Source organism: Glycine soja, chromosome 5, assembly GCF_004193775.1.
Source record: "Glycine soja cultivar W05 chromosome 5, ASM419377v2, whole genome shotgun sequence".
Lineage (NCBI taxonomy): Eukaryota > Viridiplantae > Streptophyta > Magnoliopsida > Fabales > Fabaceae > Glycine > Glycine soja.
Genome location: NC_041006.1, coordinates 40836682 through 40863859, shown reverse-complemented (window position 1 = coordinate 40863859; position 27178 = coordinate 40836682). Strand labels below are relative to the sequence as shown.

Here is a 27178-nt window from a genome sequence, read left to right as displayed (position 1 = left end):
TCATTTTTTAAATTAGAAAAATATTGAAGTTAATGATAAAATTAATTTTATTTTATTTTTAAATTTTAATTTAATAAAAACATTTAGCTTATTAAAAATAAGTGTTAAAGTATAAATGATAATAAAAAGAAAACCAGCATGTAGCAAACAATCAAAAAAAGATTAAAAATATAACAACAAGTTCAATTGAACGAAAATATTTAATTTTCAATTAATACAACAAAATTTTACAAATACAAATAACATGACATACATTCAACGTTGTTAGCTTGAGCCTATACAATGAGGGCAATTTTTTGTCGAATGACCTGGGATACGACATACGAAACATAGCTTATGTTGACCCGGTTATCAGACATCCATTTCGATGTGGATACGAGAGGAGATAAGACGATCCTTAGTACTTATTTTCTTTTCTGGTTCGAGGAAGATCATTGGCTCGTGACACGATAGCTAATAGGATTCGTTGCACAATTCTCCAAACAATCCTCTGTATATGTTAGAGACACTTTTCAACCTGTACAAGGGACGTATGTAGCTTTTGTACTCTTGATAAGCATGCTTACAAGCAATAACAACATGAGAACAAGGCATGTCCAACTTTTGAAATTTGTCATAATCACACCACTTTTCATCCAGCCTAGCCGTAAAATCTCCAGCGGGTCAAACCTCTCTCGGGTTTATCTTCTCTTGGACCAAAAATCGTGTGTCGTGTCGATCAAACTCAAAAATAGTGTGTGTTTGCCTTTCTAAGTGCGTCTTCGATGACCTTCTTTAGTACAATCGTTTAAACTTGGCTAGATGCAAGCATTGTTGCGGCTTCTTTCCCTCTTTTGTTGAACAATGCATTGCACCTTACATATGTGGATTCTACTAGCGCACCTATCAGAAAATTTCTTGAGTACGAAATTAATCAACTTAGCAAGATTGGTGGTCATGTGCCCTAATCGTTGGCCACCATCCCAAGCGAAAGTTCATTTTTCTCGTAAAATCTCGCTAAGCCAATTAATTGCTCGATTAGCATCTACTTCCTCCCCTAGTATGTTGTAGTAGTAATTGAATGTAGGCTCTGTCTTTACATATGTTGAGTAAATATAAACATACAATTTCATTATTATGAATAATACAAAATGAAGTGATATTTAATATAAAGAGAAAGAAGTTTGACACTCTCCCATATTGATAATTATTTTTTTTGATAGGGTTGTTCTTGTATCTCCTCTTGTAATTATGTGTAATATGTTGAATTCAATACACATGCACATAATTTTGTGTCGTCCACCCACTATCACGTCTTGAGTAAGCACTTTTAATTGACTTGTGCCTGTCTGAAATTAAACATAGATCATGTTGTGAGGTGACATGTCTTTTTAGATTTCAGAGGAAAAATAGTCATGCTCTCATTGATTCACTCTCAATGACAGCATAGACTATTGGAAGGATTTTATTGTTGTCATCTTGTACAACTGCCACAAGGAGGGTCTCATGTACTTACCATACAACCATATTTCATCAACCTAAACTATGAGCTTGCAATATTGAAACATGACGAAACCCTCTACTGGTTGAACTTTTTATGGTGGCATTAGCAGTGTTTCCTTCTCCACCACCATACCAAGAAGAAATTGTTGCATAGCTTGCAAAAATCTCGATAGACCATGGTATGATCTTTCCCAGTTGTTGTAGATGTCTTTAATAACATATTTCTTTACCAACCATGTTTTGCGGTATGCAGTGGTGTATCCTTCAATGCCTTTGATGTGTGATATTAAGGTTGGCACTGATTTCATGGATCATTTTCGATCAAGTTATGTATGCTTTTATTGATCAACAAATATGATAGCTTTGCATAATCTTATGAGATTGAAGGATTTGAACGTGTGTGGGGTTCACAGAGTCTTCTTATTTCCCACTACTTTAAGGCAAAGATGTATAATGCCTTGCACCTCACAATTAGGTTTGTGAGGTTCGATAGTTGTGTCTTATAGTTATATCATTTACTTATATGATACTGCTGCAAAGCATTTTGTATGTCTTGTTTGTCAGGAAATGCATGCCTTCGAAGAGAGTCCCAACCGGATGTTCGACTTTTTCGCGATCCAAGCTATGCTTGTATTCAAAATCTTGAAAATAAGATTCTTCAAATTTTTGCATATGGGGTGGTATGTAGCATGGTGGTACAATTGTAATTGGTGAAATACACTGAGCTTCTTCCTCATCGTCTTCTTCTTGGGGTTGATTATGAAGATTTTTGTCTTCGTCCTCACTAAAGGGACCAAGTGCTTCGTTAGGTAACCCTGGTTCTGCTATGAACTCATGCTCGTTTGGTCAGGTTGATGAAGAAGACTCTACTGCAAGAGTACTAATGTACATGTGAGGATGATCCTTAGTGGCATCAAATGGTTGTGACTACAAAAAATTGGTGGAAATGGTGCAAAAATAAGTTGGGTAAAATAAGATGTGTTTGGTACAAATATATTTGGTTTTGGTTGGCTTAAAGCAAAAGTGTCTTGGTTCAGGGTTTGGGGTGGAAACTGTATTGCACTCGATGTTTGCATACAATTCACAGTTTTAAAGAATCTCAGTTTGACGAATAATTGAAATCATACCTTTTGTGTCTTCGTTGTCAACAAGTTGGATTGCTGTAAATTTCAACATTTTGTGCCCCACTACTTGTGGGTATCTGAATGAAATATTGCATACTTGATCCAATGATTGAAGACAGAGGCATTGGTGGATTTTTGTTTTTAAGGCTTCAAGTATGAGGCCTCAATTTGTTTCAAAGAACAATGGGTCGGGGCTTTGAAAAGTATCTCCTTCATTTGTTTTGATGATTTTACCATCATAGTGCACTAACCATTTGACAAATGAGGAAGACACATTGTATAATAGACAAAGAACAGAAAAACAAATGTGACGTAACATAGGGTTTGTGTTTGCAAACTTAAAAGAAAGTAAAGAGCAAGGAAGTATTGTGTGGATATGTTCAACGAAGGTGGATGTGAGTTCTATATATAAGGGTCAAGGTTAAGGGATTATGACCTATGGTCAAGGTAAGGGTTAGGGTTTGGAGCATTGAATTCCCTAGGGTGAATAAATGACGGTCTGAAAAATTGGATTCCATGATGTGAGTAGATAAGGGTATGAAATAAATTACATTCCTTGATATGAGTAGATAAGGGTCTGAAATACATTGGATTTCCTAATGTGAATAAATAAAGGTCTAAAATAAATTGGACCTGTGAGTGAGAGAAAAAGAAGAACACAATAAACGTTAGAGAAAAAAGGATTTATCTCTTCTTAAGTGTAGTGTCTAGGGTTAGGGTTAAGGGATTTCGACCTAGGGTAAGGGTTAGGGTTTGGAGCATTAGATTCCCTGACGTGAGTAGATAAGTGTCTGAAATAAATTGGATTCCCTAATGTGAGTAAATAAGGGTCTGAAATGCATTGGATTCCCTAACATGAGTAGATAATGGTCTAAAATAAATTGGATTCCTTTATGAGAGTAGATAAGACTCTAAAATAAATTGGGCCTCTGAGTGAGAGAAAAAAACTGCATGAACCAAGTGGCAAAACATATGAATAAATTAGTAAAACTTGAACATTTCAATCCATAAAGGTAAATTTTGCCACTTAGATTCTTATTTGCATCAGCTATTTTAGTTAAAATAATGTTTCCTTTTCATAGATTTTGTGTCAATAAACCTATTAAGACAACTTTCAAGTCTCGATTCGCCCCTCAAATGCATGAATCAAGTGGCCAAAAAACAAGAAAAAATTACTAACAATTGAACATTCAAATCCATGAGGACAACGTTGGGCACTTAGATTTTTATTTGTATCAATTATTTTGGTTAAAACAATCTTTTATTTCCTTATTTTTCATGTCAATAAATCTATTAACACAAATTTTAGGTATCGATTCAGCTCTTAAATGCATTCAACAAATAGGCCAAAATGAAGAAAAAATTACTAACACTTGAAGATTTCAATCGATACTTAAAACTTTCGGCATAAAACACAAATGATGACAACTCAAAAACACAACAATGAAAAACACACATATGAGTCTTACAAATCATTTAATAATAAAATAATAATCAAATAAATTGAGGGGGGGATTCTTCAAAACTCGATTCAAGGTTCATTGCTTGAGCGATGTATTCGAAAGAATTGTCATAAATTGGTGGTGGATGTACACATGTTTGTGTGGGCGGGTTTGCGGTGGTAATATACAACTCCAGGCATGTGAGCTTGGAAATGTCTACGAACATGAAAAACATAGTCATTATATCCTCATTATTGTGCAACAAGTATGCCATGTAGCTATCACTATCACCAACAAATGATATAGGTTATTGATAATGTATATCCTTCACCACTTGACCATTTGGTAAAATAATGTTGTTTCCAATAGCTTGTTTCAAGGCATCAAATGACATTTTGTTGTCAAGTTGAATGATCTTTAGTGAACCACTTATAAACATTGAACCATGCTTAGTTATTATGATGGTGTCATCATAATACACAATCACATTGACTGATGACAAAACCATAATTTAGGGTTTAAGGTTATGGTTTAGGGTATAGCTTGCAGAAAGATTTCTTGTTGAGATGATGGATCAGATTACCTTACTATAGACCATATTTATAATGATTAATGACTTTGTGAAATACACTTCAAAATAAATGATCAAGATGACACCGATAAAATCAATGATCTAGATATCACTAATTGAAACAACAAACTTTTAACAATCAAGATCCCACCGACTAGATATCACTTCAAAATGAATGTGTTTTATATTTTGTGGCGAACAAAAATCCAAATGTGGAAAAAAATTGTATTTTTTGTTGCCAAAGCAAACATATTTTTCCTGGAATTTTTGGAATTACAGGAGCTCCTATATTCTCATGTAGTAGTATCTTTAAACGGTCAAGAGTTACCGTCTTATTTTCCTTTTGTGTTTGTTGGACACCCTTTAGGGGAGCCTAAACTGCACGCTTCCTTCTAGGATGTTGCCAAAAACATTTTTATTGAATTGATAGACATCTTTTTGACCTTTTTTACGTTATGAGTTACAACAGGAGAACCTCAACCCCAAACACATTTCAAATGATTTGTTAAATATCTCCAAGAGTGATCTAAATCATCTGAAATGCACAGACTACATATGTTTTTATAAAAAAATAATCTTATTCAAAACTATCATGAACAACATAATTCTCTACTTAAATTTAACACACTGACATTCAAATTTACTAATTTATTAATTAAACTAAAATAACTCTATGTAGTATGTACAGTCTACCGTGCTATAAATTCAGTTTTCCAATATGACAGGCGACAGTATACATAAAAATTATACTTTATTAATAACATTCTAAGACAATTTAGATTACGTATCTATCTTGTAACTCAAAAGTTTAATTTGCTATAGTTAATTAAGGACTTTATACTCCGTCCGTAAGAAGCAATAGCAGTCAGAGAAAGGACATCAAGTTTTAGTACTTTGGTAGGCCACACTTTCCCTCCAATGCCCACATTTCTGCCGTCCCTGTTAGTCTTCTTTTGATGTTATGTTTCCTTTTTTTTTTTAATCTCTCTGCCTTCTTGGTCAGATACTTGCCACTACACCACCCTCACCATTACACAACGAAGGGTCTTTTTATTTACCCCTTTCTATACCCATCTGTTTCACTACTTCACTAACCCCACTTCAATTCAAAAGCTCATTTTTATTCTTTTTCCCCTTCTCAACTCCCAACTCTCACACCCCCTTTGTCCTTTTCCCCCGCATTCTTCTGTCAAAACCCTAGATATCAAATCTGGGGTTTTGTTTTCTTAGTTGTTCAGACACGGTTCTGGGAACTGCCAGCTTGCAAGTCTGAGTTTTATGTCTGGAATCCAAGCTTCTGATGTTCCCACATTTTTTTTAAGCCACAACATTTCCCAGTGAGCTTTCTCATGGGTTTTCAATGGTGACAGTCTTGAGTTCCTTTCTACTGGGTAGGGGTAGGGGTATTTGATCCTTATTTTCTAGAGGGGTTATTTTAGATTCATCTAGTTGAACAAAGCCCTTGCAAAACCCTTTTTCCAGCACACACTTTGCCAAGTATTTGAGCTTGTTGACCAATATATATAGAGCTACTGTGTTTTAGATCCCCCCTTTGTTTTTTGGGGGGGGGGATCAAAATCCAATTTTTCCATCATGGTCTGTGCCTTTCCACTTTAGCATCTTCATCAATTTTATTTAACTTGGGTTTGGAAGAGTTTTAGCATAGTTGCCTAAGTCGCAGAAAGTTTGTATACTTACAAGTAAATACATGGATGGGAGAGAAGCTATGGCATTCTCTGATGGCTCAGCTCCATATTACATGCATAGAGTAGGGGTTGGAGGGTCTGGCTCTGGTTTCCAACCAGCCCCTGGGTTCAGACCTTTGTCAAACACTGGCATTCAAGCTGAGTCAAATGCAAGGGGTGGTCAGGGTCAGGGTGGTGGTTCTGTAGGGTCTAATTCCCCTTTTTCAGTGGAGCCACCTCAGGGTCATGCCAATTTTAACCATGGCATCGGCATTGGGGCACCTTCAAGCGAGCCTGTGAAGAAGAAAAGAGGGAGGCCCCGTAAATATGGTCCTGATGGTGCAGTTTCTTTGAGACTGTCTCCAATGTCTGCCCCTGCAAACTCCACTCAGGATGCAAGTGAAACCACCCCTTCTCAGAAAAAGGCTAGAGGGCGCCCTCCTGGCTCTGGAAGGAAGCAACAGCTAGCTGCTTTAGGTGTGTTTGTGTGAGGATCATCGTTTCTTGTGTACTGTAATGTGATTTATCTTAAGATGGAAGATTGCTCTTCAGTATTTGACTATTTGTGTTTTGATGAATATCCTGTTCAGATTTATGCTGTTAAATTTCCTTTTTTTTTAATAATTATTAGCAACTTAATAATATGTATTTTAAACTGCGTGATTTTTGTGTTGCTGTTATTTTCTATTTCTGGATGCATTATTTTCTATGTTGGGCTAGGTTACTGACATTCTATAATTTGGTTTCTTTTGGTATGATCAAATTCTACTTTTGAAATTTCTGGAAGTGAATTTTATTCTGATGAATGGATTTCCTGGAGATGTATAGAACTGGTTAAACCAAAATACGTATGTAGATTTTGGTAGCCATCATCATGATCTCTGATGTTGAGCATGTGTACTGACTGCAATATTCACTTGGCCTTGGCTGTCCAGGTTCACATTTCTGAATTTTAAAATTAAAATAAAAGATTAGGTGCTAGGTTTTAACACTTTTCCCTTCCCCTCGTGCAACTCTTTTTTAATTGTTTGGTAGTAACAAGATATATTTATTATCTTCTTGGAAGTGTCTGGACCTTTAACATCTTTTGTTTATTGCATCGCAGGTGAATGGATGAATAGTTCAGCAGGGTTGGCCTTTTCACCTCATGTTATCACTATTGGAGTTGGGGAGGTAGTAACACAATTTCTATGCATAAGCAATGTAGATGTTCTTAGTTATTTAGTTCTCTTGTTCCCTTTCTGAATTCAGAATGTGAAGATGTTGAGGTGCAAATTTTATTGGTCCACTGCTGTTGTGGCTCTAAAATCATTTTTGATGTCAACATAGGAAAAAAACAATTCATTCAATTTAGAAAAATTACTTTGTGCCTTGAAGAGTTGTGATCATTAGTCCATACTCCACATGGATCTGGAAGGCTATATTGAAAAACAGTGGGAAGAGAACTTTTTATTTGTCCCAAAGTATGCTTCATTTTTATTCAGAATATTTACAGAATTTTAATTTACCAATCATGACATGCAATCCCCATGGATGGTTTATATAACTGGAAATCATTGAATGTATACATGATATTTTTAATTTCAATTTTCGAAAAGCATAATTACTTTATTCATCATGGAAACCTTCAAGATTTATTCCTGTCAATGCACATTAATTCAGAAGTTCTTTTGAATGATCAATTTTTCCACTGTTTTAGGACATTGTGGCAAAATTATTGTCATTATCACAGCAGAGACCAAGGGCTCTGTGTATCATGTCGGGCACTGGGACAGTATCTTCAGTCACTCTGCGGCAGCCTGCTTCTACCAATGCCAGTGTAACTTTTGAGGTGAAAGCACTAATTAGTATTGCTTAAAGTGCCTAAGGTTGGTTCTTATGTTGTAATAAGAAACTTGTTTTATTTTTTTAATTTTTATAGGGACGATTCCAAATACTATGCTTGTCTGGTTCTTACTTGGTTGCCGAAGATGGTGGACCCTTGAATAGAACTGGTGGCATTAGTGTTTCACTCTCTAGCCCTGATGGCCATGTTATTGGTGGTGGTGTTGCTGTGCTTATTGCTGGAAGCCCCGTGCAGGTAACTTGATTGCTCTAAAATACACAGTAACTTGATTGCATCCTTAATTGCTTATTCATGCGGTTAATGCTGGAACAATTTGTCAAAACAAGAACTTGCTTCAAATGGATTAGGGAAGTAGAGATTGGAGATACTCAGATAGGGATGCTGAGCTTAGACCTGTTCGTACTTTTGTATAGTTTCCTTGTTCAGCAATCAGCATGCTTCATGTTTTTCTGCATCATAGGATACTTCACATTCCAAAGAATCAAAACCAAAGCAATATCAATAACCCCAAAACCAAATAGGTAGATAGAAGAATGAAGGTTTTGCTTGCTGCAGGTGATGTTGTGCAGTTTTGTTTATGGCGGCTCAAAGACCATGTCTAAACAAGCAACCACTCTCAAAGATGAAAGTTCAGAGCCACCTCCTCAGCATAACGACAAGTTAGCTTCTCCAGCCAGTGCTCCTGCTCCACCTGGTCAAAACTTCCTCCCTCTTTCTGCAGCAAACCTTTGGCCTGGATCCCGACCAGCAGAGCTGAAAAGCGCACACATGCATACTGGCATCGACTTAACTCATGGGTGAGATATTATTTCGGAAGAAACATTTGCAAATTTGTAAATAACTGTTGTAGTAAATGAACTTGAGTTTGTGAGCATTGTGGCTGCTTTGCACTAACATATGTTGTAACAAATGAATTATTCGGGGTTAAGTGATGATTCTTGGCATATCCCAAAAATGTCTGTTGAAATGATCATATGACAAACTTCATTGGGATGCATATTGTCCCGCGTTGAATTTAATGAATTCTGGGATCCCTCTTTGCGGACCAAAATGTTTAACGTTGAAACACGCTACTCTAATTACCTAGTGTACTGAGCTCAATTATTTGCCTGTCATTTGATATCTGTTTATCATGCAGCCAAATAAACTGAACAAAATATAAATGAGACTGAGCTGGACCTGAATCTTCACTGGTTTTAAATGTTAACTTGACTATTGCTGGAAAGACTATGTTTCACAATGGAGTTTTTATTCTTTAATAAATGTTTTTATTTTAATAATTTGTTTAAGTGAAATAAGTAAAAATAATAAATTAGTAGAAATTTAATGTTTTAGGTTTTTTGTTTATTCTTATTAATATTATATCTTCATTTAAAAATAAATAGAAATCGCTTTTTTTCGTTTTCTTTTAATAATTAATGAAGAATGTTGACAACACTCTCTAAGGAGGCGTTTGATATACAATTTTTTTTCCATCCTGGCCCTGCGAATCATGAGTTTTAAGAATGATATTTTCTGAAAATGTCGAATATATATTTGGTATGTGTAAGATATTTCTGAAAAGGATACATATATATATAGCAGAGGAGCATACCATTTGGAAGCAACATTAACAATCAGCAGGACTTTCCCCTTTTAAGTAGCAAGATCCACATCATCGCCTTTAGCATCCTGCAAGTGAACAGAAAAACTAGCTACACATTATTTTTATTTTTTAATATGTAGGAATAGAAACAAGTAGCAAAGAGTTTGCATCACTCACCTAAACAACTGAACTAAATCTCCTTGTTCTGTTCGCAACACATTATTCAATCACTACGAATTCACTTGATTATACCTATTTTTCCCAGGGCATTAATTAATACATACACATGTATATTTTTCAACTTAATTTTAATGATTAAAATGATTTTTTTTTATAGTTGTAAATAAAAAACAAGATTTTAAATTTGTAGTAGAAGAAAAAGTAGCGATTTAAGGTAACAGTCTAAGTTGATCGAAATGCCAAAGCAAAGAGATAGACAGAGTAGAAACCTTGACAGTAAAATCAAAGACGGACTTTTGATGGTTGGTGGATTGGGTGGTCATGGTGGGCGAACAGGAAGAGAAGGCAACAGCTCCGATTAGAGTCAGAAGTGAGTTTAGAATCGGTTTCCGTGGGTGTGCCATGTGTAGGATAATTTTTATTACAACCTTTTATGTTACATGTGTAAATTATATCCACCTTTTATTGTAACTATATTTTTAATATTAGGATTTATTTACATATTCAATGATATAATTTCGACAAAATATCTGAATTTGGTTCTCTCACGTTGTTAAAAGTAAAGTAGTAGATTTTATGAAAAATACAGCAAATTTAAATAGACCTCATAACAAATGGAGAGTTATTTTTATAAGAAAGGGTAGGTTTAATTATACTTTTCATTTCTTTAATATAATTTAATGTATGATTTTTTTTTTAAATTTAATTTTTCAGTTTTTCTAATTATTTCAACTAAATTCCTTCAGTCAATTTTTTTTCATAACTTTTTAGATAAATTTAATCTTCCATTAAACTTTCTGTTTTTTTTTTTTCATTTTTTATACTAAATTTTTAACTTTTATCTTTTTTATATCTGAAATTCATCGTAATTTCTAAATTATTTAAATAAAATGAGTAAGGTTTTGAGGATTTAAAAAAAAATGATGGCAGAATCAATTTGATTTAACTTAAAAAAAATAAAAGGATTCTGATTAATTCATAAGTTGTACGAACTACTTAAATTTGATATCTGTAGTAATTCTAAATTAACTCATAAATATTTAATACTGATCAACAAGTAATGATGTAAAATATATCTTTAGGTAATATTATGTATAAATATAAAATACAAGAACTAAATAGAAGATAATTTTTAATTCAAATAAAGTCAACTTAATTTTATTAATTGAGTTTTTATTTATAAAAAAATGTTCGTACTCAATAATCAATCGCATAACACTTTCTGGTATTTAGATTGAACATTTTATAAATACCCCAACCTTAAGTGCACTTCCTTTTTTTTTTCTTTGTCCCTCTTGAGCACTCTACTCATTATAGTCGTTATAATTTCTGGAAAACATTCCGTTTGGACGTGGAAGATCCTTGTAAGCAAGGAAGCTAAAAGCAATCACAGCGTCTCAGTCACAATCAACTAGAAAAGAGCCATCTGCATGGTAGTTAATCTTGCACATATATCACAACTCACAAGACAGACATAGACAGTTTTGCGTCAAGGTAATAAGACCAGGAAGCAAACCAATAAATGGAATAGGTAGATCACTGGCATGGCTAAAGGAAGCTTAAGTTTACATTCACACAATAATAAGTACACAATCTCATGGTTATGAACCTAATGTCAGAGCTACAAGAGTAACTGTTTCGGTACACATACAAGGCACACAGGAAATTGCAGCAGCATCTGCAATACATTTCTTATTCATAATTTATATTCTAATCACAATTCATTTATTGGCAGCTCCAGTCATTCATAGCTTCATTCATGCATCCAACAACTTCAGCAAGTCCTTCTGTAGATATCAGCAAAAGAAATATTCTTGGTGTAAAAATTTTCCAATATCAAATATGTATAGGCAAGATTATTGGTGCCATCATACTAATTGTCTTACCTCAATGCTCAGAGGAGAAGTTGTGGGTGCATAGCGATCAACCACATTTCCCTCTTTATCAACAAGGAACTTGGAGAAGTTCCATTTGATACCATCCCCAAAGAGTCCACCTTTGCTTGATTTTAGATACTTGTACAGTGGAGCAGCTTTGTCACCATTCACATCAACCTATATTAAATGCAAAAAAAATGGTCTCAACTCTCATTGTATATATTTATTCAAACTTGGACACAGGAAAGTGAAATATTTATTCAAACTTGACCATGATCAAACCAGAATTAGTTTCTCCTAGTCCGATTTTCTCTTATTTGCTTAGTATTTGGAAGGGGCTATTAACGCCACATCAAGGAAGAATACAAAATCTTGAAGTCAATCTATTCATCTCTACTTAAATGGTTCATATATTAATGCATTACACAACCAAGGACTGAAACTGGGGGAAATCATTGAAGGAGTCAACTGCTCTCCGAATCAACTTCGATTTTCACACAAAATTGATTACAGAATCCATTTAGAATATTGCTCAAGGAAATTGGAGTTTAGAGGTTAACAGAAAGCATTCACTGCACCCCAAAAAATTTGTACTCAAGGAGCTAATTCCATGATCACAGCACTTCTTTCTATCAAGAATATAGACACTGGCATGGAGTTGATTTTTATACACAGGAAAGAAATCACAGGCAGTGGGAAATGAGAATAAGCAAAGGTTTTACCTTGTCAAAAACGGGAAACTCAGCCTTGAAGCGAGTACAAACAAACTCTTGTATCTGTTCATTAGATCCAGGCTCCTGTGCCCCAAACTGATTGCATGGAAATGCCAGAATTTCCAGACCTGAATAATGAAGATCAAGACTTTTATAAAGATGAAGGGACCCCACATAAGTTAGTTGCTACTTGCTTGAAACTTAAAATTACGGGATGCTTATTCTAGTTGCTAGTAACATACAGCCAAGTAGTTCAATTAGTTTACAATAAATGATTATTTATTAAGGATGTAAAAATTAAAGCCAACAATAAGGATTTGCAACAAGTATTGTGTCGTGTTAAGTCAGTATATAAGCATCTATTTATCCTGGTTACAACATATGATATGGTTTTGTTATGGTAATGAGTTCGGGTGTGTTAATATAATTTTTAAAACGCATGAATTTCAGAACATAAAGTAGTATAAATAGAATGTTGTAAAACAACCCGTACAAGTACGACTCAAAATGAAGTTATCATGCTACAGATATGAGCATTGACGCAAGGAATAAGATAGCGATTAACATAACAATGAAAGCAACAAGAAAGAGACAAACGTGAAGGACAACAATGGCAACAACAGCATAAGAACAGAAGAGAAAAAGAAACCTTTCTGTTTGTATTTCTCATACAACTGACTGAGCTCAGTGTAATTTGAATTAGTCAAGCCACTGCATCAAACATTGAATCAACATCAAAATAAAGCATAAAGAATAATTAAATTGCAACAAAATTGAGGGCAAAATCTCTCCAATTTCTAGGCAAGCATGACTAGCCGTGGCAATTTTAGGGTAAAATTTCAATTAGAGAACATAGGTTAAAAAAAAAACTTATGATACTCCCTCCCACGTACTTAATTATAGAAATAAAATAGGGATTGAGAAAAAAGAGAATCGGGGAGGTACCATTGTGAGGCAACATTGACAATGATAAGGACCTTTCCTTTGTAGTCACCAAGATTAATATCATTTCCCTTGGCATCCTGCAAAAAAAGGAAGAGGGTGTTAATCTAAAATAAAAAATCTAAAATTTGTATGCATAAGCAAGAATGAAAAGAAGCAAGATACTTTAACGGTGAAATCATGGACTGATTTGGCGCTTGAGGTGGCCATAGTGTGATCTGTTCGGAGAGAGAAAGATGTTATTATAGTTGTTGAGCGGAGGAACAAGATGCGAGTGGTTCAAGTGCAAAGCATTTGGTACAATTTTAATTTATATAGCGTCTTTTCTCCGCGTACTTCTGCTACTATGCGCATCACCACTTACGTCATCGTTATTACATTTTTCTCTCAATTTAATTTTTTTTAAGGACATTTAGTCATCATACATTATTAAAGCTTTAGACAAAAAATAGATTTATTCTAAAAATAATATTTTTAGAAAATAAAAAATAATTTTTTAAATATTCAGTCTCAATCATCTAACATAACCTAACCAATTTATGATCGAGATGGTTGTAAAATTTTGAGTCCAACCCAACTCATTTCCGGTTCAGAAGGCTTGATGCACAACAGCCCCAAAAGGCGAAGCTAGTTGGGATAAAAAGGTAATTTGAAGAAAAAGAAAACAGAGGCTTAGGCAACTAAGAAAGAAAGATGAAGCTGAAGGTATATGCGGACCGCATGTCCCAGCCATCCCGTGCGGTTCTCATATTTTGCAAGTATTTCTATTATCTTTGCTTTTTTCCTTTCTTATTTTATTTTTGGAATTTGAATTTGAATTTGGTCTCTGTATACTGTATAGAGTGAATGGAATAGATTTTGAGGAGATCAAAGTCGATTTATCCAAACGTCAGCAGTTATCTCCCGAATTCCGAGGTTATTCTTATTTTTTGTTTTCACGAAAAACGCTGTCTGTATTATACTGTCTCTCTCTTAGTCTTACCTTTAACTTTATTGGATTTTCCTTCAGCGGTTAACCCTTTAAGGAAAGTCCCTGCTATTGTTGATGGAAGGTTCAAGCTATTTGAGAGGTACTTCAACTTCAAATTCCATGCTATTCTGCTATGGATTTATCTTCTTTCTTTATTCTTATTAATTCGTGTTTCATTTTCTTCTTTGCACTTGCAGTCATGCTATTCTCATATATCTTGCTTCTGCATTTCCAGGAGTTGCAGACCATTGGTTAGTTAGTATTGTCCCTTTTTACAAATTTAATCGCAATCTGCTTTGTGGAATCAAGATATTTGAATATACAGAGAGGGTCTTGGGTTGTGCAATTGTGAAGTTCTTTGACTTTGGCTACTGATGTTATTTTGATAGTTTATATGTGCAATTCTGAATCATACCATGGGATTCATCTTAATATAGTGGTTATTTAAATGATGAAAAACATAGATAAGTAATGTTTCTGTTCCTAAACTTACAAGACAGGTATGCACTCTACCGCGGATTTCTTTCTGTTGTGTCTATATCGATCCCTTATTTAGTGCTGACGTACACTTCTCTTGCTTGCCTTTTAACACTTTCTATTCCATTCATTCTATTAGGTACCCGGCTGATCTTTCCAGGAGAGCAAGAATTCACTCGGTGTTAGATTGGCATCACCAGAATTTGCGTCGTGGAGCAGGTGCATCATAGCTCTAAAAGAACCCTTTTGTAATTGCATTGTTGCCTAGAAAGTGAAACTACTATGAAATTAACGTTATTTCATGAGTTCTTATCATGCTGGCCTACTGTTGCTAATCTCACTGTAAAGAAATCAGGAATTAATGCATTTTTAAGGAATTTGTCTTTCCATTTACGAAGTAGTGAAGTTGAATCAAGTTAACAACATCGCTAGAAGATAGTAATAGTTAAACTTCAGAAACTATCCTCATACACATTAGTCTGGACAAGTTAATTAGTTGGAGATGATAGTATATAAGTAGTTAGCCTTTCTTCGATGCTTCATATCGATGGCAAATTAATTTGCATTACAGTTTGTTTAATTCTGGTAATATTATGTCTTTTGAGGTTGATTTATATTTTCTTCTTGTACATGTATATGTTAAATCCATGTTTTGCATTAATTTCCTTTGAGCACTGGTGAAGATGCTGTTTTGCTTTTGCGTGCAAAATTCTTCCTGCTTCCTTTCTTTTCATGACATAATCTTCTTGATTTTGTTCCAGCTTCATTTGTTCTAAATACTGTACTAGCTCCACTATTGGGCCTACGAGCAAACCAACAAGCAGCTGCTGAAGCCGAGAAAATTTTGATTTCATCTTTGTCAACAATTGAGAACATTTGGCTTAAGGGGAATGGACAGTACTTGCTTGGTGGCTTGCGGCCATCCATAGCAGATCTCAGTCTGGTTTGTGAAATTATGCAATTAGAGGTACATGTATATGTTAAAATCTGTTTGCATAGAAAAGTGACATGCAGGACAGAATGCTGATCCCCTCCTCAAGAGAAATCGTGACAGTAACTTATCTTTTTGGATGCAGCTTTTAGATGAGAAGGACCGTGATCGTATTCTTGGCCCTCACAAGAAGGTTCAGCAGTGGATTGAGAGCACAAGAAATGCAACGAGGCCTCATTTTGATGAAGTTCATACAATCCTCTATAAGCTCAAAACGAGGCTTTCTGAGCAGCAATCTAATCAGGCAGATGGCGTGATGCAATCTAGGATTAGAACCCCTCTAAGTTCAAAGATGTGAACAAACAACCATGCCAGTAACGTGCCTGTGACAACTTATATGTGTGTGTGTGTGTGTGTTGGCTGCAAGTATCACTGTATCAGGTTTGAAACATCAAAGATGAAGTTTATGTCTGTATTGAGACCCCTTAATCTAAGTAAGTTGGGCAGGTAATAAATGTGATTTCCACATGAAGATACAATCGTCTCCTCCTATGAGCAGATTTGGCGGCAATAATGTTAGTCTGTCCTTTATATTTGCCACGCACAATATTTTCTAGGAGCTGGTAAATTGCTGTAGTATAGACCTATGTTTTTTTGTTGAACCCGGATCTCCCTCGATCCAAGAGCCAATGACTAATTCCCCAAGGCCATGATTTGTACAATATAAATTTGTATGCATTATCCAATGGCAATGACGTGGGAACATTATGCAGCATTTGTATCAAAATTTGATTGAAATAAATTAATCCTAGTATATTAAAATTTTATTTTGGTCGGCTCTATTAGAGTTTGCTTTCTAAAGACTAAGTATATTTTTCAATTTATTTTTATATAAATTTCTATGATAAAACTTCTTAATTGAGTTTATTCCAATTTTTTCTTATAAGTTAAAATAAGTTTTTAAAGAAGTCAAATGAAAGATTTTTTTTTGTAAAAATTGTAGTGTATTAGTTGATTTTAACTTCTGAGAAATTTAATATATTTTACTTTTTTATTTTTATTTCTTTCTTAGTATTTGTTGAGCAGTTGATCTAATGTGGTTTTTGCTTTGCTTATAGTTTGTGGTTTTTGCTTTTCTTATCATTCGTAGTCCGTCTTTCATGGCCATGCTTCATTTATTATTATTATTATTATTATTATTTTGAGATCAAGTTCTTTTAGCATTTAATTTTTGTCACCTACAAACCACTCAATTAAAAGCCCCGAGGGAAAGTAACAGAAGGCAAAGAAATGAAAGAATCAGTCTGTAGTCTATGCAAAGACCTGAAACTGAAACCTCATCTTTTCTACAAGGATGGCAAAAGTCTATGCAAAGTTCATTAAAGTTTAATGGACATTTATTTAGAAATAAACTAAATAGATTTTTTTTCCTACTCGCAAGGTACCGTAATAGTGTGGTATTTGCAATTTAAAATTACATTAAAATAAATTATTTTTTTAAAAAAATAATTTAGTATAACTATATGTTTTAAATTATTTATTTTTCCCTAATTTTTTTATTATATTTTACATTTTTCAAAAAAAGAAATTATATTTTAACAAATTTTCATTGATACCTTAATATCCCGTGAATTTTCATAAAATTCCACGGTTTTCATCAAATGAGACGAGGGTAGCATTGGTTCACAAGTGTTAAAACAAGCAGGGAACAGAAGTGTATGTGAATGCGTATTTTTTCACTGCAGTGTCTTCATTAAAAAAATGAAAATCCTGTCCAATACGGTACCATTCCATAAATATAATAGTTTAAGGATATAAAAATTTGATTGTTATAATAAGGCAAGGTGGTACTATTTTTGGTAAGTAAGGTAAGGCACGCGAACTAATGCAACAAGATAGAGAGTAAAGTCAAAGTGGTGCTTTTCCCAAACTTGAAGAGTTCAAATTTTGTTAATAGTAAGCGATGATGGGAAAGCTAAAGGTGTATGCGGATCGAATGTCCCAGCCTTCTCGAGCAGTTCTCATATTCTGCAGGTTATATTATTTCTCCACACTTTACACAAAACCATGATCTGTATATATTATGATATGATGAACTAAACACTATCAGCATCTTCTCTGTGTGTTCAAAAGGTTTAACGGAATTGACTTTGAGGAGATTAAAGTAGACATTTCCAAACGCCACCACCTTTCTCCTGAATTTAGAGGTATCCATCTAATCTAGGATGTAAAATAAGCATATTATGCACCTTATAAGTTTTCATTTACTAACGACTCTGCACTTAACAAAGTAATATAATTATATATTATTATAGTATTTTGTCATGGCACTCACTGACTTGTAGATAGAAAACTTTAATAGTTTGAATCCATTTGATTTCAATTGAAGTCCCTCTTGTAATTTCATTGCAGAAGTAAACCCTCTGCAGAAAGTTCCGGCTATAGTTCATGGAAGCTTCAATCTCTCCGAGAGGTAATTGATTACTCATAAGTGATAAGGGTCGTGTCTTTTATGATTATCAATGGAGAGGAAAGTAAAGTTCTTATGCTAATGTAGTTGACGTCGATGGGGATGGAATATCAAAGATTTGTTTAGTCCTGTAACTTATCTTCAATTTATTTGTCCTACTTATATTTAAGTCATGTGCATCTAAATCGTGATTGTTGCCCGTGGGCAGACCAAACTGTCACACACACACACATATATATAGTGCATCCATAGAAAGCTATTTAACTGTTTGCTTACTCAATCCACTATTTGGTGATTGTGTGCCTCCATAGAAAGGGGATTTTTTTTTCCTGGTGTTTATCTGATTTACTAACAATTTATAGTTGCTTATGAAATTAATTTCATTTTATTTGAAAACAATCTCATAGTCTAATGATTGGATGGTTTATACATGATGTAGAGTGGTATTAGAAATGGTCAGCGTGAATGTCTCTTTTATGCTTTATTCTGGGTTATGTGCATCATCCTTAGGAAAGTAAATGGACCATGTTGTGCAATCAATTTTCCAGTGGATTAATGAATCTATCCTTCTTTTTAATGCTTATGTAAATCGTGTAGAATCATTATATGATGTATTTGATTTTAAATCACATTTTCTTTCGTTGTTACCTGTACTTTTTTAATCTCTGTAATACTTTTTTAGTTTCTGTAAATCCTGTAATGTGTAAAATTTGAATTTCTTGTTAGGAATTTTTTTAATGATTGATTTTATCATATGTTCTTAATAAATCTCGTTTTCTTTTGGCAGCCACGCAATCCTTGTCTATCTTGCTTCTGCTTTCCCTGGAATTGCTGACCATTGGTTAGTAGAACCTCTTCTTTTGCTTCTGAAATTCTGAACTGCTTGGTTATTTTAAAGAAATACGTCAGAGTCATTTAAATATCAGAGCTGGACTGTTTCACTTCACAGTATTTTAACATGATTTCGAAAGGGCCTAATCATAACCAGGGTTCCTTGCCCATTTCTAATGGCCCTTGTTCCTCACTTTTGGATGCTTATTTGAAAGTACAGATCGGGGTGAAACAGAATAAAATAAATAACTTAAAAAGTGTATTGGTTCTAAATCCAATTTTGTGCTGCTTGGGGATACATTTTCCATGATCTAAATGAAATCCTAGTTGCCATGCATTGAGGATAAAAGTGTAAAAGTTTTGCATCCAAAATTTATAATGATTTAGTTACGACAGATATCCCTCTTGATGTATCAGGTATCCAAGTGATCTTTACAGGAGAGCCAAAATTATCTCAGTGATGGATTGGCATCACTCTAATTTACGACATGGAGCAGGTGCTTTACACAACAAAATCCATACATCTTCTAACCCCTTTGAGTAATGTGAGCAGTTGAGTTTGTTTTATGGAAACTTGTGCATATAGCTACAGACTAGTATCTACTAAAAGAAAATTCAATCATATAGTTATTATCTTCTGCATACTTACTATGAGAATTCAAGTTTGTTGTAAGTATACTTGAGTGCAACTAGGCAATATTTTTATTAATTATTTATATGGATCAAACTGGGATTAAATCATTGCTCACTTGTGGAGAGCTTCATGTCATTAAGTAAACTAAATTAGTGTCTGGCTATTATGCAACTCTGAATATATTCAATTATTCATATTCTATTGATTTTGCTTTAAAAGCAACATCTGATAGAATAGATTTTACCATTGCTGCAAGCCATATGTTAAATTACATGTTTCTAGCCAGAGAACATCTTTGTTTTCTCCTAATTTTTACAGAAAGAGCATGTCTCTTGTAAACTATGACTAATTGGCAGAAGCACACCACCTTTTACAGTGAACTATGTAATAAATACTGTACTAGGACCTGCAACTGGCCGTCCACTTAATCCAAAAGCAGCTGCTGAAGCAGAGAAAGTTCTATTATCTTCTTTATCGAAACTAGAGGATATTTGGCTCAATGGAGATGGACACTTCCTGCTTGGTGTCTCTCAACCATCTATAGCAGATCTCAGCATGGTTTGTGAACTCATGCAACTTGAGGTAACTAAATGTGACTTGATAATTATTGATGCTGCATCCACCCAAGTTGGCTCAATGTCTTGAAATTTTCAGTTGAATTAGAATTGTGATTGGTAGTATAATTTCTTTTTGCATGAATTTGTAAAATTAAACTGTGAATAAACTTAGGTTTTGGACGAGAAGGATCGCAGTCGAATATTATCCCCATACAAGAAAGTTCTTCAGTGGATTGAGGATACGAGAACTGCAACAAATCCTCACTTTGAAGAAGTGCATAATATCCTTTATAAAGCTAAAAAGAAATTTGAACAGCAGCGTTCAAGGGTAGCTGAAACTGGGACTGAGCCTAGTAACAAGATGGGGGGTCATTCAAAGATGTGAAAGCCATGCCTTTATCTTTGCTGCAAGACTGACAACATAATCATAATAACCTTTTCTTTCAAAAGTCTTGAGCCTTGGGTTTCTGGCTTTGCTTTGTTGGCTTGAATATCTTTATGCCTTCCTATAAAGACACAAATGCTAGACCACATGTTCAATTGTTGAGTAATTCGCACACCCATAAAAAGATCTTGGCAGTGAAGTATGTTGTTGTACATGGCAACTGCAGATCCTGCTTCTATGTTTACTCAACCAAATGGGCCAATAACTGTGTCTGTTCATTTTGTAAATGGTGTTGGTGCTTTGAGCTTGGTTATCTATTATTCACATTTTGTTATAAGAAAACTACTACTTTGTTTGTGTCAAACATTGAATTAAGTCTAAATAATATTTGAAATGATGTATCATTGCATGTGGCAAATTGCGATGGGGGCGTGGTATTGAGGAACACCTGAAACTGATGCATGTTTACACGTAAAAATTCTTGAACCATTTGGTATCTATACAACTTCACGTGGTTCTATTCCTTTAAAAATATCACTACTATCATACCTATTTATATTGTAATATCATTACGTGCTGAAATACAACACTTTGATTCTTGTAAATTTTGCGGGTGCAGATATCATTACTTGAAGGTAAGTCATACGACTTGAAGGATTTCCATTTTGTACATTATTCCAACATCAGAGACAATTTTTTACATGCAAAAACATCATCATGCAACCATTATTGACAACTTGATGGTCATCTGACAAGTGACAACTGTCCAAGTTATTGATATATATAAGTAGTAACAGACAACTGAACAAGTCACCACCTACTAGTAACACTAAACACAATAGCAAACACAAGCCCCACCCTTAATTCTTCTGCACCATATTTCACATCACTCAATGCTTATGCCCCGGATCTCAAGGTTGTCCAGCTTCTTGGGTCTCCTATAATATTTCAACAGTAGTGAGCAGCACACAACACTGACAGAAGATGCAGCCATGGCAGCCCCAGCAATCCATGGGGGCAACTGAAATCGTGTAGAAGGAAAAAGAGCTCCAGCAGCAATTGGAATGCCAAGTAGATTGTAGCCCAAAGCCCATACGTAGTTGAGACGGATACGGGAAAACGTTTTTCTGGAAAGATCAATGGCAGTTATGACATCCTCCAAGTTGCTCTTCATCAGGACAATATCGGCAGCCTCAATAGCAATGTCTGTACCAGCACCAATTGCCATTCCTACATCTGCTGCCACAAGTGCTGGTGAATCATTGATACCATCCCCCACCATGCCCCTGTACCCAGAAGCCTAACAAGAAAAGGGTACTCAATATGTTAACCACATGTAATATATGTTAGAGATGTAGTATAAACTGAGTTTAATTTATATACACTTTCAGTGTAAAATATTAGACATCTAATCAGAATTTTGCTTATGATTGGATGAAGATTGAACGACACACGTTTTCTATACTTCAAAGCCTCTACGACTATTTCTTATCCTTGCAACTAAAGGCTGAATTATAGCATAAGATAGTTCGACATGCTGCATTCATGTGCCTTCACCTTAAATTATTGTCTACAATTTTAAATAATGTACCTGCAAATCCTTCACTTGCTCTGCCTTCTGCTCTGGTTTGGCCTCAGCAATAACAGTTTCAATTCCAACTTCCCTTGCTATAGAATTGGCAGTACCCCAGTTGTCCCCAGTCACCATGATGCTCCTAATTTTCATAGACTTGAGAATGGAAATGACTTCTTGTGCAGCTGGTTTCAATGGATCAGATACTGCTAAAACCCCAACTACTTCCCTATTTATAGACACTATAATTCCAGTTTGAGCCATTCCTTCCGCTGCTGCAAGTATCTCTTCAGAATCAACAGGAAGTGCAACATTGTGGTCCGCCATCAAGGTCTTGTTAACCATAAGTCAATTGTAAGTTTTGTGTTTATCTCTATATTAATTTTTGAGTTTGCATATTTGGTTCTTCTAATTTTTTAAGTAAATCAAGTCTATTTATTTTAAGATTAAACCAATTTAATTTTTCTGTCAATTGTATTTTATTGAAAACTTTTATATAGTTTATTTGGTAGGAGAGAAATAAAATAATATAAAAAGAGAATAGAAAATAGGATCATTTTTAAGTTGTTTAATAAAAAAGAAAATGAAAGAAAAAAAGTTAAACTTTTTCTTTCATTTTACTTAACCGTGAAAAAGTTAAATAATATATATATATATATATATATATATATATATATATTTATATATCCATCTGTATAAAAATAAGAATAATTTAATTACACAAAAGCAATTTTCTCTCACTTTCTATCCAGAATGGGATGAAATAAAACAACAATGAGCTCATAAATATTTCCAATAAAAAATTATAAAAATAAGAGTTATTTAATAATTAATTACCCAAAACTCCAAAACAACCTTTTTCTGCTTCAGCCCAGAATGGAAAAAAATAAATAAAAAAAATAGCGAGTCTCAATTACTTTTTTATGGTTCCTTTCTTCCTTCTGAACCATTATCATGTAGTGAAAAGATTTTTCTTTCTTTTTCCTTTTCATTTCATAGGCTGATTTCGGTCTTCTCCCTTTCATTGTTCCAAACATTATGTAGAATTCTTGGTTTCTTTCCAAATCTTTACTTCCTCAGCTCCATAATAATTTTCGTATAATTTTTTAAAATAATTATTACTTTAACTTTTGAAAGTAACATTAAACATTTTTATTAATATTTTTTATAATATTAATGACCAACAATAAAAATTAATATTAATTGATAGGATAAAATTAAATTTTTTTATACATGATAAGATTAATTTTGTATAATTATCATTTTTAATCTAAGATAATATTTATAATGAGATAGGAAGAGTTTATTTTATGATAGTTTAAAACGTAAAATAATTTTAAAAATTTAGAAGAGACTTCCTGTAGATTATAACAAATTTTATAAAGAGAAAATTTGTTATGTACTGCGAACGTAACTCACTTAATCATAATTTACAATATATGAAGTTGTTGACTTTTAACTTTTTTTAAATAATTTAAATAATGATTTAGGATTGAATAACAATAAAAAATTATATAGTTATTAAACTCTTTTATAAGATATATAGTTGTGTTCGGTAAAATTAATTTGAAACTAAAAGGTCAATTAGTAACTGGAAAACTAATTTATTAAATTACAAGAATTTAGTAAAATTAAAATTTGGAGTAACTAAAAAATATAAATGACATAAATAATAAAATTATGATTTATTTAAAAAAGGATAATCAAGAAATTAAATAAATATATTGAAAATAAAAAAAATATAAAAGTTAGAAATTAATGTTAAAAACACACTAATTCAAGTAATTTTTTAAAATACACTAAAAATTATTTGAAAATTATTATTTACCAATCAGTCAAATAAAATTTTCAATTAATAAAAAAATTAAAAACTAATTTAAATATCTTGTAGAAAATAGCCATAAGATTATATTCAAAAAGATAAAACATTTAAGATTCTATGTAGTAAAATTTAATGTATATTTTTAATGAGAGAAATATTTAAAACAATTTCAATGAATCAATTTTAAAAACAATGTTTAAAAAATAAAGAGCTATAATATAAGATTTTAAATTGAAGAGAAAACGAAATTTCTTAACAAGATTTAATTATTAATTAACTAGAACTCGAGTGAGGGAGGGTTCATTTCTCGGATAGGAAGTGGAAGTGAGAGTGACGAGGAGAGCCACCAAGCAGAACTGCTTCAGGTTGCCAACTAGTAAGTTTCGGATTCTCTTAAAAAGCAGTATTTTCTTATCTGTTGTAATTGACTTCGGATTAACCTTCTGCCAGTTGACTTTACAAACTTGGGATACTCCACATGTCATAAACATTCAACGTTGTACCAATGTTTTTCTTTCATGTTTCTAGTAATTTACCCCACACTTTATTTGCCCCCATGCAATTTTAAATTTGAGATCATTGCTACTGAGGGTAGGTAATCTTTATTTTATTTTCGTACAAATTCAGACTATAGAACTAACTTACCTTATGCCTTTGTCTTTGTTGTTGTTGTATATTGATTGGTAATCATGGGACACAATACTAAAATTGGTTGTTTAATAGTTAGCTCACTTTCATAGTGAAAGAAGAAAATTGGTGGATTGGCACTAAACATTGTTTCTGTTGGAAAGACAAATACCCACTGATCTGTCTTTATTCGCTTCTGAGACCAATTACTTAGATGGAAGAAGAGAGCCAAATAACAAAGGGAAAATATGCTGCTGATATTTCTTCCATAAAAGAAGCACATGCCAGAATAAAATCATTGGTTCATAAAACTCCGCTTCTGTCCTCCAGCTCTCTGAATGCTATGTCAGGAAGGAAGCTCTACTTTAAATGTGAATGTTTACAAAAGGGGTGAGAAGTGGATATTTTATGAATTCTACAAAATTTAGATGCTATTTTTCATCTCTTGTTTTTTGGAGTTATTGATGTACTTTAAATTCGATCACACTTTTGGCTAAAAAATAAAGAAGAAAAGATGATAACACACTTCCTTGTGTTGTGTATTCTGTGCCCATCAGTGGAGCTTTTAAATTTAGGGGAGCCTGCAATGCTGTGTTTTCTCTCAATGATGAAGATGCTTCTAAAGGGGTTGTAACACACAGCAGGTTTACTATGTGCAGTAATTCTAGATGTTATTTTTTTAATCAGATTCTGTAAAGCTCTTCTGATTGTTTTCTACAAAATCAGTGGAAACCATGCCGCAGCATTGGCTTTGGCTGCAAAACTACGGGGGATCCCTTCGTATATTGTTATTCCAAAAAATGCCCCAACTTGCAAAATTGAAAATGTAAAGCGGTATGGTGGTCAGGTTGTCTGGTCTGAAGCCTCTGTTCAATCAAGGGAAGAAATTGCCAACAAAGTGTGGCAAGAAAGTGGTGCTATCTTTATACATCCATATAATGATGGACGCATATTAAGGTACAATGCCGAATGTTGATTATTGTTTAATTTGTTTCAGTCTAAAATGCCCTTCAACACTTTGGGGGATAATCTTGGGGTAGACTCATTGTTTTCATACCAATTTACCAAATAGATCATGTAGTGTATAAGGTAGCATTTGGCCAAGTTTTTTCCAGTTCTTAAAAGTAGAAGCTCCTCCAATTGGCGTCTGTATGGAAGCTTTGTTTTTTTGACTTTTCTTTCAATTATAGCTTCTCTACAATTATGTTTGGCCTAGCTTATTCTTTTAAGGAAAAGCTCATAAAAGCTGGGCCAATTGCACCCCAAATGCTTTTTTAAGCTTTATTCATTTATTTATTTATTTTTACATGCATTGCTATAATTCATCGACAAAGCTTGACATATTACATAGGCTTATCACTTATGCTATAGGAATTGGTGACTTGCACACCATTGCACTTTAAACATTTTGGATTGTTCTTGCAGTGGCCAGGGTACCATATCCTTGGAGATTCTGGAACAAGCACCACAAATAGATACGCTAGTAGTACCCATAAGTGGTTTGTTCACTTTTTTTTCTGACAAATTGTGAACCAAAATGTTGTAAAAATCGCATAAATTCCAAAATCTGCTTCTTGATTTTCCAACAAATGAAACTGCAGGTGGTGGTTTGATATCAGGAATAGCATTGGCTGCCAAGTCCATTAACCCAGCTATTCGTATTTTTGCTGCTGAACCTAAAGGTGCTGATGATGCAGCACAATCTAAAGCAGCTGGGAGGATAATACGATTGCCTGAGACCAACACTATAGCTGACGGGCTTCGAGCATTTCTTGGAGATTTCACATGGTAAAAAAGTCTACTGATTAAGATAGTAAACTGAAAATAAACTTTTGGGTCCTTTTTTTTCTCTGGGTTTTTTTTTACTCTTCTATCTATTGTTATTTTATGGAAGGGTTTAAGTTTTTAACATTCCTCTTCTCATGTTGTTTTTTAATCTTCTGTTGATTTGTCATGTTTGCTTATGCACCATGTTATGATGGAACAGGCCTGTTGTACGAGATCTTGTTGAGGAAATTATAACTGTTGAAGACAGTGAAATAATAAAAGCCATGAAACTGTGTTTTGAAATTCTTAAGGTTGTTGTAGAACCAAGTGGAGCAATTGGCCTTGCTGCTGTTCTATCCGATACTTTCCAGAAAAATCCTGCATGGAAGGATTGCAACCATATAGGAATAGTAGTTTCAGGAGGCAATGTTGATCTGGCCATGCTTTGGGATTCTTTGAACAAAGGAAAGTGACTTCTTTTTGTTTTGCTTATGTGGACCTTCATTGTTCTCTATGTGAGTGTAAATGATCCAATTTGTATGGACAAGTCTATTCCATTCCTTTTAGTTAACTTGTTGGGTTGAAATTCTTGTTTGTCAAGAATTATTTAAACAGTTGTTTTCTTCTTGTTTTAAAGAGAGAGAGAGAGAGAAAAAAAAAAAATTAAAGCTGATAGTTAATTAATAG

At 33.8% G+C, this 27178-nt stretch overlaps 6 protein-coding genes and 1 long non-coding RNA gene across 7 annotated transcripts; 4 read left to right on the top strand and 3 right to left on the bottom strand.

The window, feature by feature from the left end:
- The first annotated feature begins 5529 nt into the window (after positions 1-5529).
- On the top strand, positions 5530-9216 carry LOC114413370 (AT-hook motif nuclear-localized protein 5-like). The gene is made up of 5 exons (XM_028377725.1): positions 5530-6781; positions 7410-7477; positions 8004-8135; positions 8226-8384; positions 8706-9216. The coding sequence occupies exons 1-5, from the start codon at positions 6328-6330 to the stop codon at positions 8949-8951; spliced, it is 1059 nt and encodes a 352-aa protein (XP_028233526.1). The 5' UTR covers positions 5530-6327; the 3' UTR covers positions 8952-9216.
- Positions 9217-9498: 282 nt separating this feature from the next.
- On the bottom strand, positions 9499-10421 carry LOC114411568. The gene is made up of 3 exons (XR_003666486.1): positions 10185-10421; positions 9913-9987; positions 9499-9821 (listed from the first exon to the last, which is right to left on the bottom strand). It is a non-coding gene; the product is annotated as an uncharacterized LOC114411568 (long non-coding RNA).
- A 1004-nt stretch (positions 10422-11425) lies between these two features.
- On the bottom strand, positions 11426-13768 carry LOC114413369 (probable phospholipid hydroperoxide glutathione peroxidase). Its single transcript, XM_028377724.1, has 6 exons — positions 13613-13768; positions 13451-13527; positions 13155-13216; positions 12515-12633; positions 11802-11969; positions 11426-11702 (listed from the first exon to the last, which is right to left on the bottom strand). Exons 1-6 carry the CDS (start codon positions 13655-13657, stop codon positions 11673-11675), a joined length of 501 nt encoding a protein of 166 aa, XP_028233525.1. The 5' UTR covers positions 13658-13768; the 3' UTR covers positions 11426-11672.
- Positions 13769-13977: 209 nt separating this feature from the next.
- On the top strand, positions 13978-16652 carry LOC114413367 (glutathione S-transferase T1-like). Its single transcript, XM_028377722.1, has 7 exons — positions 13978-14205; positions 14289-14362; positions 14457-14517; positions 14615-14668; positions 15034-15113; positions 15656-15861; positions 15971-16652. Exons 1-7 carry the CDS (start codon positions 14141-14143, stop codon positions 16181-16183), a joined length of 753 nt encoding a protein of 250 aa, XP_028233523.1. The 5' UTR covers positions 13978-14140; the 3' UTR covers positions 16184-16652.
- A 1015-nt stretch (positions 16653-17667) lies between these two features.
- On the top strand, positions 17668-21120 carry LOC114413366 (glutathione S-transferase T1-like). The gene is made up of 7 exons (XM_028377721.1): positions 17668-17859; positions 17959-18032; positions 18238-18298; positions 19083-19136; positions 19544-19623; positions 20137-20342; positions 20490-21120. Exons 1-7 carry the CDS (start codon positions 17789-17791, stop codon positions 20700-20702), a joined length of 759 nt encoding a protein of 252 aa, XP_028233522.1. The 5' UTR covers positions 17668-17788; the 3' UTR covers positions 20703-21120.
- A 185-nt stretch (positions 21121-21305) lies between these two features.
- LOC114413368 (probable copper-transporting ATPase HMA5) lies at positions 21306-22635 on the bottom strand. The gene is made up of 2 exons (XM_028377723.1): positions 22294-22635; positions 21306-22002 (listed from the first exon to the last, which is right to left on the bottom strand). The coding sequence occupies exons 1-2, from the start codon at positions 22618-22620 to the stop codon at positions 21589-21591; spliced, it is 741 nt and encodes a 246-aa protein (XP_028233524.1). The 5' UTR covers positions 22621-22635; the 3' UTR covers positions 21306-21588.
- A 1738-nt stretch (positions 22636-24373) lies between these two features.
- On the top strand, positions 24374-27103 carry LOC114413364 (serine racemase-like). Its single transcript, XM_028377718.1, has 7 exons — positions 24374-24473; positions 24821-25114; positions 25282-25368; positions 25451-25681; positions 26150-26223; positions 26326-26512; positions 26712-27103. The coding sequence occupies exons 2-7, from the start codon at positions 24939-24941 to the stop codon at positions 26962-26964; spliced, it is 1008 nt and encodes a 335-aa protein (XP_028233519.1). The 5' UTR covers positions 24374-24473; positions 24821-24938; the 3' UTR covers positions 26965-27103.
- The last annotated feature ends 75 nt before the right edge of the window (positions 27104-27178 follow it).